This window comes from Bos indicus x Bos taurus, chromosome 24 (assembly GCF_003369695.1).
Source record: "Bos indicus x Bos taurus breed Angus x Brahman F1 hybrid chromosome 24, Bos_hybrid_MaternalHap_v2.0, whole genome shotgun sequence".
NCBI lineage: Eukaryota > Metazoa > Chordata > Mammalia > Artiodactyla > Bovidae > Bos > Bos indicus x Bos taurus.
Window position 1 is genome coordinate 42,065,913 of NC_040099.1, and position 16,129 is coordinate 42,082,041.

Genomic DNA, 16,129 nt, shown 5'->3' on the forward strand with positions numbered 1-16,129 from the left:
GTGAGGCCAGCTGTACTTCATTTCCTGTGCCATAGATTGAGTGGATCTTTAGAATCAACTCTTAATGTGATTGTATTCTTCCTAGTAAAACTCCTTGCTTAAATAAAATTAGACTACAAAACTTAAGAGAATATGTTCAACTTGATGACTGTGACATGTTTCAGTTTACAAAAATAATCTCCACCAACGTCTTAAATTTTTATAGCTGCCATCTTTGATGCTGTGTTATTAATATGCTGTAGTTTGCTTAGCTGCTTTTCTCTGGCATTTGGGATGTTAACTGTGGTAGAGTTACTGCCAACATTTGGTACTGTTTTCAAAATTCATGTTTAAATTAATGAGATGTTTAGTTATTTGTATTTCAACTTTTAAAGGATATGATTGATTTCAGTTGCCATTTTAAAAAATAGATATGTTAAAGAATTATTAATATGCTGCTAAGTCACATCAGTCGTGTCCAACTCTGTGCTACCCCATAGAGAGCAGCCCACCAGGCTCTGCCGTCCCTGGGATTCTCCACGCAAGAACACTGGAGTGGGTTGCCATTTCCTTCTCCAATGCATGAAAGTGAAAAGTGAAAGTGAAGTTGCTCTGTCGTGTCTGACTCTTAGTGACCCCATGGACTGCAGCCCACCAGGCTCCTCCATCCATGGGAGTTTCCAGGCAGTGTTAATATGAGAGGACTTTAAAGTACTAGTTTGCAGTATAATTTGACAGGTTTCTTATGGGCTACATTTTGACAGCCTTTTATTTTGTAGCTATATATTTCCATATATATATATATTTATACACATGTATTTTATTTTGGTGCTTGGATAATCTGACATAAATTGGAGTGACTGGTACACCTTTGAAGGGATAGAGTACCTTTGCATCACAGTGTGTGTTTTCTGTTTGTTTTCTCTATGAACAAATTTTACTTTTATAGCTTATAGGGGAAGATGAATTCCTTGGTTTTGTTTTCTGAGTATGGTTCCCACTGCCACACATCTCAATAACCACATCTTCCAAAGATAGCTTTTTTGTATCTTCTCAGTACCCCCACCCTGACTTTAAAAATAAAAGCTTTTATGAATAAATTAAGCTAATATGAATCCATGTTTAAAAATCCCTTCTGATTGTAAAATCAGTGCTTGATGTCGAAAGTTGAGAAAGTATAGAACAGTATAAAGCAAATTCTCAATCCTACCACCTATAACACCTGTTGCTGCTGCTGCTAAGTCGCTTCAGTCGTGTCCGACTCTGTGTGATCCATAGACGGCAGCCCACCAGGCTCCCCCGTCCCTGGGATTCTCCAGGCAAGAACACTGGAGTGCGTTGCCATTTCCTTCTCCAATGCATGAAGGTGAAGTCTCTGAGTCATGTCTGACTCTTAGCGACCCCATGGACTGCAGCCTACCAGGCTCCTCTGTCCATGCGATTTTCCAGGCAAGAGTACTGGAGTGGGGTGCCATTGCCTTCTCCGTAAAATTTATAGTATTGTTGATAATTTTTTCATAACTATTTTGCTTCTAGTCTAACAAGAGCTTTAGATTTATAAGTGGTGCTCAAACATTTATTTCAAGTTCTCCCCAAAGTATCCATTTCTCTTTTATTCTTTCCTATCCTGCCAACCTAGGTTTTAAAAAGTAGTCTAAACTCTTCAGATATGAAGCACTTATTTCTCTTTTAATGAAGGTGTTCACTTAAGCAGCCTCCACATTTAATGTTTAATTTTAATTGCAAGCATTAAATTTTATGTGTGTGTACATACGATTTTTCTTTATAATGTTGCACAGTGGAAGAACATAAAATTTATATAAAAATGTTACAAATCAAATTGTTTCATTTCTTGGTGAATACAGTGCAGTTGTGTATTCTCTGTCACAAAGATTGTTTAGGTCAGAGTGAGCAGTCTGTGCATCAGAAGGTCAGAAAGAGTACTCCTAAAATGTTTAGTAGCTTTATGCTGAATGTCAGTAAGGCCGTGATCATCTGAGATTGGATTATCTGCCCTGCTTCCCTGGAGTAGTAGGTGTTTTCTAATTAAGGCAGTAAAGTTGTTCCCAAATGTCATGTAGTTTTAGGACTGAGAGGAGTTTAGGAATTGGAGCTGGTTTTGCCTGCTAAGCTGGAGTAGGGGTTAGGCTGTGCTGGAGAAGTGACAAGATTTGCTCAAGGGCACACCGCCCACAGCCCCGCCTCCCACAGGGAGGATGAGAGTCAGTGCTTTGACTGCATGGTGCCCATGCTTCTTCACTGGCAGATGATGGGTGAGTACTTGACTGTGTGCTCAGAACACTGCTAAGTTAACTGAAAGCGCTGCCAGGTAAGGAAAGGACATGGTTCCTGCCTGCTGGTCACTTGTAACCCTGACTCCAAGCCCCTAGAAATGACCACACACTACTACCTTAAGTGGATTTTGGAGATTTTTCATGATGAATTCTGAGGTTTTTTTGCTGATTATGTAATATGGATAAACGAGGGCAGTGAAACAGTTTACGAAATCAAAGATATAGTTCAAATCAAAGAAATAGTTCAGTTCAGTCGCTCAATTGTGTCCGACTCTTTGTGACCCCATGGGACTGCAGCACGCCAGGCCTCCCTGTCCATCACCAACTCCTGGAGCTTACTCAAACTCATGTCCGTTGAGTCGGTGATTCTATCCAACCATCTCATCCTCTGTTGTCCCCTTCTGCTCCTGCTTTCAGTCTTTCCCAGCATCAGGGTCTTTTCCAATGAGTCGGTTCTTCCCATCAGGTGGCCCAAAGTATTGGAGTTTTAGCTTCAGCATCAGTCCTTCCAGTGAATATTCAGGACTGATTTCCTTTGGGATTGACTGGTTGGATCTCCTTGCAATCCAGGGGACTCTCAAGAGTCTTCTCCAACACCACAGTTCAAAAGCATCAATTCTTCGGCCCTCAGCTTTCTTTATAGTCCAACTTATATGCATACATGACTGCTGGAAAAACCATAGCTTTGCCTAGACGGACCTTTGTTGGCAAAGTAATGTCTCTGCTTTTTAATATGCTGTTTAGGTTGGTCATAGCTTTTCTTCCAAGGAGCAAGGGTCTTTTAATTTCATGGCTGCAGTCACCATCTGCAGTGATTTTGGAGCCCAAGAAAATAAAGTCTCTCACCGTTTCCATTGTTTCCCCATCTATTTGCCATGAAGTGATGGGACCAGATGCCATGATCTTACTTTTCTGAATGTTGAGTTTTAAGCCAACTTTTTCACTCTCCTCTTTCACTTTCATCAAGAGGCTCTTTAGTTCTTCACTTTCTGCCATAAGGGTGGTATGTTTAAATAAAATAGTGAAGTTTGGCTTTTGTATTAATCTCGCGTCCATACTTTTGTAGTAATGAAACCTTATAAAAAGGTATGTTTAGTATTTTAATAACTATAAACCATCTTGAATTGATTCATTTTGTTTCCTGAAGTGGTCCTCTGTTTGTTTTTACACGAATGCTTCTATGATGACATTTATTTAGTACCTGCTGTGCCAGGGATTGTCCTAGCAGCTGGGGGCAAGCTGTACATGAGACCAGTCTTCACGGAGCTCACATTCTCTCAGGTCTGATATTTCAGTATGTTTGGGGGAAAATGGAGTAAAGGTAAATAAAGTTAGGTAGCTTTATGTGTTAGGGCATTCTTTGGTATAAAAGAGAAAAACTGTTTTCTTGGTGGAAACATTTCTGGAAATGTTTTTCCTGTGGAACCAAGGGAAATACAGTAACCATTAAAAATCTTTTTCCTGTATTACTGATTTGACTGCAGTTTCATGCCTTAATGCTGCAGAAGTCAACCTAGAATGGCTTATGAATTAGGAAATAAATACAGCCAGGTAGTTCACATAGAATCTATAGAGAATTTATGAGAATTCAGGCCCTGGAGACAAACCTGCTTTGACTTCCCACTTGCACGGTTCTGTGCTTGTCTGACCTTGGACAAGTGTTCTTATACTGAGTCACAGTTGACTCATCTGTAAAGTGAGAATAATAAGTAATAAAAGTATCAGCCTCATGGCTTGTTATTAGGGTTAGATGACATAATTCATGCAGAGTTCTTGATACTTGGTGAGTGTCCAGTAAAGGCTAGATTGTGAAAGCTGCTGTGATCACTTCAGGACGTTGAGTCTGCTTCGGTGTTGTGGGTGCTGTGGAAGGCATGGGACCCCTGGGTTTAGAGACCATGGTGTGTGATGGTCAGGGCACTACAGGCAGCGTCTTCATAGCTGTGTTGGTTTCCTTTGCCCTTCATTCCACGGGGTGACACACAGGGCTTCAGTGTAGGCGGGTGCTGCCCACGTGGTGGCTTTGTGTCATAGCTGGGAAACTTTGAGCCTAGGGCCCTGAATCTTTCAGGATGGGCTGCACAGAAACCTGCCTGACCTCTTTCCAGAGGAAGACCTGAGTTTTATCATGCTGGATAGTAGAGAAGCCTGCTATCTCCAGGAGGAGGAACTGTCTTCCAGGGCTGTTGTCTCTGCTGTACATCCTTGGAAAGACTGACTGTGTGAAAGCCCCCAGGGCCTGCACTGGCCAAGCTGCAGAAATACCAGGACCCATGGAGACTGGTCTGCCAGCAGGCCTCCGAGTTCCTGGTCTAAAGGATGCCACAGCCTTTGCAGGGTACCATTCTTGCACACAGCCGTTTATTCTGGAGCCGCATCCCAGAGACCTTTTCTATTTCTGTAATGCTTCATGCTGTATTCAGGACCACGTATCCTGAAATAACATTTGATTCTGTTCTCAGTAAGCAGATACTATTGAACTCAAGTTGGTATACATGATGAGGTGTTCAGGAGTTTTCAGAACCTTGGAACGTAGGAAGATAAGATGGATGGACACAGATGGCTAGGTAGGTTGCTAGGTCTTACAGTAACAGCAGGTGTCCGTTGTAGAGTCTAGGTGATGCATATAGGACTATTCACAGTTGAGTTATTTTGATATCTCTGAAATTCTTCAAAACGCTGGGAGAAAAGGCAACTATTCCCCCCCCCCCCCCCCCAGTCAGTTTTCTTTGTAACTAAACAAAGCCTGGCATTTAAAGAAAACTTTTAACAGCAATTTACATCAAAATATGGACAGATGATAACCATTTTAAAGATTGTTTAGTCAGAGTGGTTCTACTTTTAGTTGTTTTTAGCTCAATTGTGTTCCTTTTAAGATTGGATGGTTTGGAGAACTATTTAAAAGGAAATCATTGGTCTAAATTTTAGATAGCCAGTGTTTCGTGCCTGGAATACATTTTTAGGTAAAGGAGTCAGGCCGGTCTCCCTAAGGACAGCCTTCCAGGTGAGTGGCCCTAAGCTTTTCCTACATTTCTGAAGTCTGAGGGTACAGGTTTTTCCAGGCTTTTTAACACTGAGCCCACAGTGAAGTATGTTACATTTCTGTCAGTTTGGGGCTGAGGCTAGGGTGCTGGTTTACGGGGAATGGTAACTGGTAGAGTTAGGGCGGAGTACTTGGTAACCCCAAGTGGCCTGGCTGCTTGAGAGGGGAGGAGAGGAGGGCAGCCTGTGTGGTGAAAAGGTAGACTTTTAATAAAATTAATTTTGTTTTGTTTCTTTTCCGTAAGAGAGTTTAAATGTAATCTGTATTGTGTGGAATTTTGTTTTATGTGGAATATTTTTACGTGTAAACAGTGAAATTTCATCTCTCAAGTAGGGAATACCAGATGGTATCTGTGGTTGGTGATTAGTTTACTACCAAATAATCTTAAATGGACTGTTGTAGTAATTGTGTTTCTAAATGTTAAACTAAGCATTTATGTTGGACACATGGCTGGATTTCTCTCAATTACAGGGATTGTTTTAGAAATCCTCAAAACATGGGTGTTTATTTCCTATGTAGTTTGCTTCAAATGTTTCACTTTTTCATCAGAAGTGCTTTTCACAGGTTTTTTTCAGTTTTTTTTTAAGGTTATACCAAGAGTCATCTTTTCTTAAAAAAAAAAAAAGTACTGTTTTTCATAAAAGAAAAACCACGTGCAGTTGATAGAATTATCAGAGAGTCAGTAGCCGTGCAGTCACGGCCCAGGCTCAGAAATGGAACTTGGCTTCAGCAGAGCCCTCCTCCTTTCCCTGCACAGCTAACTACTCTTTTTTACGGTGACCATCTGCATGTTTTTCTAAACAGTTTAAACACCTAAGCATTAGGTGTTTAAAACACAGGATATTAGTAAAGCTGGAGAGTATTGATAGAATGCAGTAGTTTTTAACCTTATTTGACACAGTATCCCATTTTAACATTTTATATTTTGTAGTGCCCAGTATTGTATTCTGAGATGAAATTCATGTATGAATTACAACTACCAATGTACATAGTGAAAATCTTAATATATGCCCTGACTATAGCATACAGGAGAAGAAACTGGATTTGTAATAAAATAGGCATTTCGATGTGTAAGTGTTGGGTATGACTGTACTGGAAGACTAGTAGAAGATCTATCCTATGTAGACTGTACTAGATGTAGTGTATCTGTATATAGATAGATAGATAGTACATCTATATAGACTGTACTGGAAGACTAATGAAGTAGCCGGATGCCTGTGACCTCCCTCAACAAGTGAGCTTTAAGGGAAGTGAGGCAAGAGTTGTCTGGTGGAGGCTGACTGGTTTTCTCTAACGTCTTGAAATCAGGGCGAGAGAATCTTTGTGCATGTGGGTGCACTCACATGACCGTCACCCACACACGTGTGCTGACTGTCCCAGACCTGTTGCAGGATTCACATGTCCTGAGTGGCATTGCTGTTGGTAGAATAATTTTCTGTATTGGTGAACTCACATTTTAGATTTTTGGACAAAGAGAGAACAGAGTTTTTGCAATAGATGTATTTCTGGAAAAGAGTTTTTTTTTTTTTTTTTTTAGCAGTGTGGCTGTCTGGAGGGCTGTGTGCAGGTTTGGTGGGCCCTTGACTGCACGGGTCTGCCTGGGCGTCACAGAACACTGCTGTCCTGTTCCTTCCCCCAGCAGCAGCGCCTCCATTCCTCCCGTCAGACAGAATACCTACATTTAATTTCGTGAGATTCTCAGAGTTTCTGTGACCCACAAAGTGTAACATATCTCTACCTGAACCTGCTTCTAGCTATAAATCTGGTTCTTACGCTTGTGGTCATTAGTACTTGGTGATTTTGCATTTTAACCTGGAAAATGGCTTTGGACTCTGAACTGTCTGCTGGAAGCAACCCTTATTGAGAGACTTGGTTAGAGGGACAAAGCGGTGCAGAAAACCTTAGATGCATTTGTTAGGTGGGTTTGTTACAGGTGATTTTACATTTTACTGAGGAGGTTAACATATTCAGTTAAGAATTTGGTTTTAGTGAATTTTTTTTCTTTTGACGTATTATTTTCATCTTTAGATAGTTTGCATTTTCATGTCTAGAAAGATCACAGTCTGTTAATTTAAGATTTATATTCCCTGATGTGCAATCTAAAATGTGAGTAGTGTTTCAGAATTCATGTTGATGAAATTGACACATGGTCATTTAAAAAATCAGTTTAAAAAAACAGTTATTTTACCTTATTTTGAATAGTTCGCACTTTCCTCTAAAATAGGGGAGATTTTAGAAATTGAATTTAAAATGACAAGGTTATATAATTATGTTATGAAAATGCAGGATTGTTCTAAATTAAGATTCGTAAAATGTTAGCTGTTTTACTAAGAAACTTCTGAAAACAAACTTAAAAATTATACTTAGCGGTAATGTTAAAATCCTAGTTGAAATAATAACATAAAAATTGACACGTTCTCAGTTACCTGTAGTAACTTGTGGATTTTGAGAATGTTAGGAAATGGGATCTGTCTCTCTAAGATTCATAGTTTTACCAGTGGATTCACGTGGCAGAATGTAGCTGGGGGCTTCCCCTTACTCCCGGGATGGGTGTGTGGGGATGGGGTGTCAGCTGCTTGTCAAAACGTGCAAGCAGTCGTTGTGCTGGGAGGAGCAGCAAGGATGTGCAGTAATGTGCAGATACAGTGAGTGACTCGACCGTGAAGTGAAAGCTGAAGTGAAAGCGAGCTGTCCAAGAGATTGTAGTTCTCGTGTAGATTGTATATGTTAAAAAAAAAAGCCTACTTGTTGATTTAAATACCTGTTTCATGTTAAAATTTTTTCTATAACTGGTTCTCTGCCTTTGTGTTTTCTTCTAATGTTCTCTTATTTCTAGCTCCTCCCTCTCATCCCAGTTCCAAATCTTTGTTAGAAAATATCTTATAACTCAAAAAACTTTTAAGCACAGATTAGAATTAATTATTTCCTTGGGCTTGAAGTAAGTGCTTTTTCCTGGCCTTTGATTTGAAGTCTCTCTTTTCCTCTCCTCTTACCAGTTTGGTCTGCTTTCCACCCCGCCCTCCTCACACTGTCCTTCATTTTTGTGTGTTGTTCCCTTCAAGCCTTTGTCTTAGATAACTTCCCACTACTGAGCAAAGTGGGAAACTTGTTTGGCAGAGTTGGGGAATTTTCTCAGTCTGGGATCCTTACTAGAAACATTTTAAAGCATACTAGAAATATTTTACAGTTTTAAAAGACATGTTTATTCTCGTTTATTTAATTTCAGCCTTGAAATTTGATTTCAGCCTTCTAAAGGTTTTTTTTTTCCGTTTAGAAACCACTTAAAATTGCTTTTGGGTTAGTGAGAAGTGTGTGGTTGTTGCTTCTCATGGGGACATATTTTTTAAGTTCTATCTTCTGTCTCCTTATTAACCAGTATTCAGTTTATTGTCTAAATCTGCATAAAATGTCTTTAGGCTTTTCTTGAACTGAGAACTGTACTGTTTCTCTGCACCCCACTCTCCCCCTTTTTTAAAAACAAAAAACGGTCTTAGATTTACTTAATTCAGGCAGGACTGCATCACCGTTTGGTTTCTTTGTTTTGCAATTTTATGTTTGGGTGTTGAACCAAAGTTTAAAAAACCTTTGTATGTAGAGCATTTGACACAGTTATCTTAGTCAGCATGTGATGAACATGAGTGAGAGAAGGAGCGAGTGAGGGGATCAAAGCTGATGGAGCTGGGGTGGGACCACCTGTCTCTGGGCCTGCTGGCTTTAGGTGGAGAGACTTTGCCCTTGGCTCGGTCAGGTAAGTCTGAAGACGGGCTCTGGTTTGCAGGGCACTGGAGAACCGATCTTTTCAGTAATGTGGTAAGCATGTACTGGGAGAATACAGTTTGGGGCTTATTTCGTAAGTTGTGAAACTTTCAGAACACATTTTACTTGATGAAAACAAGAAAAGTTCGAGTAGGAATTTTATGGGTTGGTTAGCAACGAAGGAGAGAGCACGGCTCCTTGAGTCCCCACCTGTACGTGGACTTCATAAAGTCAAGGTTTTGTTTGTCCAGTTTTGAATACTGTTTTTGTGTGGGTGTGAATCCAATTACATTCCCCCCCCTGTTTTTGTTTCTTAAATCTTACAGGCCCCTTCACAGATGTAGTCACTACAAACCTTAAGTTGCGAAATCCTTCAGATCGAAAAGTGTGTTTCAAAGTGAAGACGACAGCGCCTCGTCGGTACTGTGTGCGGCCCAACAGTGGGATCATTGACCCCGGCTTGACTGTGACCGTTTCAGGTAGCACATGTTCATGCTGCCCTCCCTGTGTGCACACTGCTGCAGAGACAGTGGAGTGGGGTGTGTTTGAGGGTGGGGTGGGCTGAAAGCAGTCACTGTCCGTCTAAAATGTTATGTTGTTCTTTATTTCTGCAGCTTACTACCACCACGTCCTTTGCCCTTACTATTTGGTCTTTGAAATTTTGTATCAGTTTTGGCTTTTCTCATCTCTCCCATAGATAACTAGCTGGTACGCTTTACATGCAGCTATTGAGGGATTATTCTCAGTCTTTTGCTTAAGAATGTACAGTGTATATCTTTGGCCAGTAACTTACAGTAGTTGATGAGGCTTCTGTCTTTACTGTGAATGCCGTGTCAGTTTTGTGGCCCTTCTGTGTTTACTTGAAGTCCGGGGCCCACGGTGGCTCCTTCCTCACATGGATTGCTTGCTCCTGCCGTGGAGCACAGTCAGTGCCCCCAGACTGCTCCTTCTTCCCTCATGACACTGTCTCACAGTGGAGGCAGGAAGGTAGTCGAGGGTACAGGTTACTTAATGGCAGCGCCTCTCAGGCCCCACACCAAGACAAGTTACTCCTGTTTTCCGGCCGTGGTTCTCACCTTTGTGAAGGCCTGTCATAGCAGCACGGGCTTCTCCAGAGTAGAGTCTCTGCGGATACAGCCCAGATGTGTGTGTGTCAAAGCACACAGAGTATCCTGGGTAATCCTGACAGGTGTGACTAAGACAGCACACAGTTCTGTATCAGTGTTCCAGTTTGCAGGCCCACAGAGCCGGCTGGGGGCTGGCTCCTTGAGACGTTTTGCGGTGGAACCTGATGCGCGGCAGTTGAGGCCAGATCGCAGTCAGGGTTTGTGGGGCACCGAATCCTCCCTCGGTCCCTAGCCCCGGACGCAGAGCCTGGAGGCCCCGGAGAAGGAGTTTTATGGTGTGGCAGCCGGGCAGGCTTGCTGTCGTGTTTGTCCGAGCTGTCGGTTCATGGGAAAGGTGGCGGGCAGTGAGAAGAGTATGCAGTGGGCACGTGTGTTCTGGCAGTTGCTCTCTAAGGCCACAAGCCTACAGCTCAATTGGAAGAAGATAAAATAATTTCTATCCACATGGTTAAAAATGGGTTTTGGCGCAAGCATCTGTCCCCTAGGATTCCATGGAACTATTCAGAGTGACTTTCTTGGAGGGTTCTAATTCACGGAGCTTTTCCGGTATTAGTGTTTTTTAAGAATATGTATATATTTCTCAAAGCACTTTCTCCCACAATAAGCCCCACCTTGTATTGAGCATCTGAGTTACTAAGACCTCCAGACACACTGGTTCCTGTGTCCACACGCATCCTTGACGCCTTTTCTCCACTTGGAGCTTGGCACTCCAGCTTAGTGCAGCACCTCAGTGGGTGAGGGGTTCTCCATTAACACTTCGTCCAGCAGCCCTCCTTGATTGACTGCATATTCACTTAGCACGCACTTTTATGGATTAAGATTGTCTTTCTCTTGTTATGAGGTCTGTCAGCAAGTCACCATCACATCTTTGTTTGGAGTTTTCTTTTTATTCAGTTTCTAGTGAATATCCTGGGGTGGTTGTTCAGTGAAAGGTGTTCCTGGAGATAGATTGTGCATTATCTGGATAAATTTACTTATTTATGGCTGCTGGTTCTTTGTTGCTGCATGGGTATTCTCTAGTTGTGGTGCGCAAACTTCTCATTGCCGTGGCTTCTCTTGTGCAGAGCACAGGCTTTAGGTACTCGGGCTCAGTAGTTGTGGTTCCTGGGCTCCAGAGCACAGGCTCAGTAGTTGTGTACCAAGGGCTTATTAGTTGCCCTGTGGCCTGTGGGATCTTCCTGGATCAAGGATTGAACCCGTGTCTCCTGCATTGGCAGGCAGATTCTTTGCCACTGAGCCACCAGGGACTCCCCCTATCTTGTGCATTTTCTACTGCTGTGTATTTGGCCGTTAAAATTTTTTTTTTACCATAATGGGAGTTAAGGATCTCTCAGACGGACCTTATAAAGAAGTTCTTATATAATTGCTATTTCTTGGATTTGCTTAATTTCATCTGAGTTTTTGAAAATGTTGACATCTATCTTAGAAATAATCTAAATATTAGCAGGGAAGTTAACTCCACAGTATTGTGTACATATTTTGTGGAATTGCTGATTCATTCTTTATAATCTCTTATTAGATTATATTACATAATTTCAACCATACAGAGCCTCTAAAAAATCTCTTGTAGGCCATTGAAAACCATAAATGCTTGGGAAAAAATTTTAAATATAATTAGTAGGACAGTGGGAAAAGTTCAGAAATGATGAGGCTGTATGGTTTCCTTCTACACTTTGTTGGCTTAGACTCATTTAAACACACTGATAAACTCTTGAATAGGTGTTTATTTAAAATCTATTTTAGAAAAAGCTAGTTATATTGAAGCACTAATAAATGGTAGTGAGTTTTAAGTTACCTAGAATTTCTCTTATAAATATTCTAGTTGTCTGATTTTAAGAGCTGTTATCACTAAATACTAATGTGAAAACTAAATTTATAAGTGGTTTTAAATACAAATTTACTAGATTTTGAGTTTATAGGCATTGTAATAGTTAACGTTAGCAAAGTTTTGAAAATTTTCCAAACTTAAGTTTAGAGAGGGAAATTATAGATACTTATTTTTTTAAATAGCCATTTATTTTGTGGGTTGTTAAAGATGTAGCAAATTAAAAACGTAGACAAGGTAAAAATAATTGAAAATCATAAAACTGATTCTGAATCAACTTTAATAATCCAGTGTTTCTTGCAACTTTCCTGGTTTTCTTTAAATTTTCAAATTAGTGAGTGAGTGCTGGGAACGGTCAAAAGTCAGTGATGTGTCCTTTCTTCTGCAGTAATGCTGCAGCCTTTTGACTATGACCCCAATGAGAAGAGTAAACACAAGTTCATGGTACAGACCATCTTTGCTCCACCAAACATTTCAGACATGGAAGCTGTGGTGAGTAGAGAAATTGAACAGAAATCTTTTGGGGGAATGTTGTTTAAACTTGGGTTTTGTTTAGTTCTTCATTGAGAAACCTACTTTTTAAAATTAAAAAGATCTGTGCATCTCTTCTCTATGGATAATCCTAACTCATATCAAGAATGAAGGAATTTTGAAGTCGTATTTGTTAGAGACAGTTTAGAAGTGCATTGCTAACAGTGAAGCCTGGTCGTTTCTAGGGATGTTAGTGTGGTTTTAATGGTGGTGACAGTAGCTCTTGTAAGGTTCTGTAGAAAGTTCTGTGGCACCTGGAAACCTCCCAGCCTCCAGGCAGCTACACTAACCCTTTGGTTATCCCTTGAGAGGAAACCTACTTATCGCAATTGTATTTCCTCTGTCTCATTGTTTGGTTTCCTTTGTTTTTAGTGGAAAGAAGCGAAACCCGATGAATTAATGGATTCTAAATTGAGATGTGTATTTGAAATGCCCAATGAAAATGATAAATTGGTAAGTAGAAAAATTTAAGAAAATTGGAAGCTGCTCAGCTCTTACACTGAGATTTAACTTCTGCTGCTGGTTTTGGCCTTGGTGGGTGTGTGATGCATGATATAGCTGTTCTAGATTCGATGCCTAGGCTTTTTTTAAAAACATGGTGTGGACGTGCTCTTTTCATGTTACAACATTTTGTTTGTTTAAGAGGAAAAGTACTTTTAGATACTTTTGATTAAAAGTATGATTAAAAAAGAAATAATTAAAAAAGCTGCATGATGGAGAAGAACCATCTCTTCCTACCAAAATCTTACCACTTAAACCACTTCAAGTTCTTTGTTAGAATAAGATGTGTGTATACATAAATATAATTAAGTTACAGACATAAACTGCTTTTTGGCAGCTATACCTGCAGCCTAGGGGTAAGATTTAATTTAGATGGACAAACATTTATTCCAGATTTGGCTATTCCCAGGTATTTTGTTCACTATTGTTATTGGTCAAAATAATTCTGATTTTATCCCTTAGTAAATGATTTTTATGTTGTGTTTTGATTAGTGTGAGGCAAATAAAATTTGAGAGACAGTTTAAAAAGTAGCCTTAGAGAATGGGTTGTGGTTGCTTTCTCTGTTCCTTTTGTGAAATGCAAATTTGAATTTTTTCTGTGGTTTTTAGGAGGGACTTGAGGGGTCGGTAGATTTGTGTGCATGTGATTTAACACATAAAGTAATATGAACACATAGCATTGTTTGGCACAATTAGGTTATAATCTTACATGACTGTTGTCTTTGCTCTGGAGGCCATTTGCCCTGTTGAAAAGTAAACTTGGAGGTTAAATACATGGGCTCGATTATTGTGCTGCTTTTTGAGGATAAGCTGAAATGAAAAAGTGCCTGAGTGGTAATTAGGTGTTGACCAAATCATTTATTGTGTTTTTAATGCCTTTTTAAGGGGATCTTAAAATATTTGCCAAAGACAGAATGTGAACACATGTTCTTACTGGAGAGCAAGGTTCTGGTGGTGCAACAGCACTGAAGTTTTGACACTTCCCACATGGAGTTCACATTCTTTTTTCGCTGAGGCTGCCAGGAGGCTAATAGCTTGCGTAGTTCTTACTGGAACCAAGAAAGCACAGTAGCACGTTGTCTGGGTTGACTTGTTTTATTTCTAGTTTTGTTGAGCTGTAGTTGACATGCTGTGTAAGTTTAAGGTGTCAGCATAAAGACTAGTCTTCCATACGTTGTGAAATGATTACTGCAGTAAGTTTAGGTAACATCCATTGTCTCATACAACTACCAAAAAAACAGTTTTCCCCTGTGATCAGAACTCTTAGGATCTGCTCTCTTAAAAGGTGTTGAGTGTACCACACAGCGGTGTTAACTGTAGTCACCATGCTATATGTTACATCCCCAGTTCTTGTTTATCTGGGGGTGTGTATCTTCTGACCACCTTTATCCAGTTGCTCCTCCCCATACCCGACTCTTATAGCCACAGACCTAATCTGTTTCTGAGAGTTTGGGACTTTGTTGTTGTTTTAAGATTCCATGTGTAAGTGAGCTCATCATACAGTATTTGTCTTTCTCTCACTTCACTTAGTATAATGCCCCTAAAGTTCATCCATGTTGTCACAAATGGCAGGGTTTCCTTTTTAATGGCTGGATAATATTCCATTGTATACACGCATTCCAGTCTGTGCGTATACACCACAGCTGCTTCATCCATTCTCTTGATGGGCACTTAGGTTGCCCCATGTCTTGTCTGTCGTAGATGCTGCTGCTGTGTGAACATGGAGCTGCAGGTATCTCTTCCACACAGGCTGTCCTTCCCTTCAGATGTGTTCCAGGAGGCAGCGTTCATTGGAATAGGGCTGACTTGTTTTAAAAACACATTTGGGTATTTTCTCACTTTTATGAGCTTTATGATTTTTACAGTTGTTAAATAAGCACAGAGCTGTCTTTCAACTGGGCTTCTCTTATGCTCTGGATTGGAGAGCATTTGAGATTATAATCTGAAAAGGGCCGGGACCCAGGTAGTATTGGAAACCAAACCAGAGATTGAGGGAAATGACATGACTCTGATAGATGGGCCCGGCCATCTTCCACCTTAAACAGGGAAGGAAGTAGCAGGGGCACCAGACAGAGGTGTAGCCCAGATTATCCAGCTAGAGTGGCTTTGGGTCTGCTAAAGACTTGAACAGATACTGCGTGGTGAGCTCAGAACCCCGCACCATGGAGCTAAAGCCAAAGTAGTTTGGTCCTAAAAGTTTTCCAGAGCAGGTTGTTAGTAACCTGGAGTGTGTTCAGCAATTTCAAAGTTCGCCAGAGAGTGGCTGATCCTGAGCTTGATATACTGGCTGCAGAAGGATGTTCACTTATTGAACTACTTGGACTTGCAGTATAGTTTTTACTGACCAATTAAATTATAGGGGATACTTGCTAAAGGTAATGAGTTTTTAAAAGCAATTGACTATGAAACCTTTAAATACCTAGAAAAATGAACAGTAAGTTAACCCCTGTGAACCAGCTTGATTTTCTCTCATCTCCATCACTTCCCATCTCACATACTGTGTGAAGTCACATCTCAGACATAATTAATGAATTAATTTCAATCCGTTATTATTTCCGTATATATTGTTCAAAGCGAAGGGTATTAAGAAGAGTAGAAGAGTGAAGCCACCACTGTCGTTAGTCTTTGAAAGTTTAATGCGTCATTAACATCACACTGCCAGGCGGAGTCACAAGTGTCATCTGGACGTTTGTAGTTTGTTGGATTTGAAATCAAACATACTGCTCTTGGATGATATGTTTCTTAAGACTCTTAAACTGTATATTCCCTTGTTTTCCTCTTGAACATTGTTTATTGAATCAGGTTTGTCCTATAGAGTTGCCTGTAGCCTGGCTTTTGTTGGTTGCATCCTTCAGATGTCATCTAACTTTTCTGCTGTTTTTGGTATTTCCCGTAATCGAATCTAGAGACTGGATTAAATTGAGGCTTATTTTTTGCTGGTGAGGGAGAGGGCAGGACTGCTGTATAGATGATTATCTGTTCTTTCAGGGAGGCACATAGTGTCTTTTTTGTTTTGAAGCTAGCAGCTGTTGGTGTGTAGACAGTGGTTCCCAGCCAGGGGACATTTGTCCAT

At 40.5% G+C, this 16,129-nt stretch overlaps 1 protein-coding gene across 3 annotated transcripts in view; it reads left to right on the forward strand.

Annotated features, from left to right (window-relative positions):
- VAPA (VAMP associated protein A) overlaps positions 1–16,129 on the forward strand; it is a 38,553-nt gene that overhangs the window by 9,876 nt on the left and 12,548 nt on the right. For all 3 annotated transcript variants that reach the window (XM_027526210.1, XM_027526208.1, XM_027526209.1), the window contains exons 2-4: positions 9,399–9,551; positions 12,413–12,516; positions 12,928–13,008. In XM_027526210.1, coding sequence (XP_027382011.1) covers positions 9,399–9,551; positions 12,413–12,516; positions 12,928–13,008 — 338 coding nt within the window. The remainder of the gene's footprint in view (positions 1–9,398; positions 9,552–12,412; positions 12,517–12,927; positions 13,009–16,129) is intronic.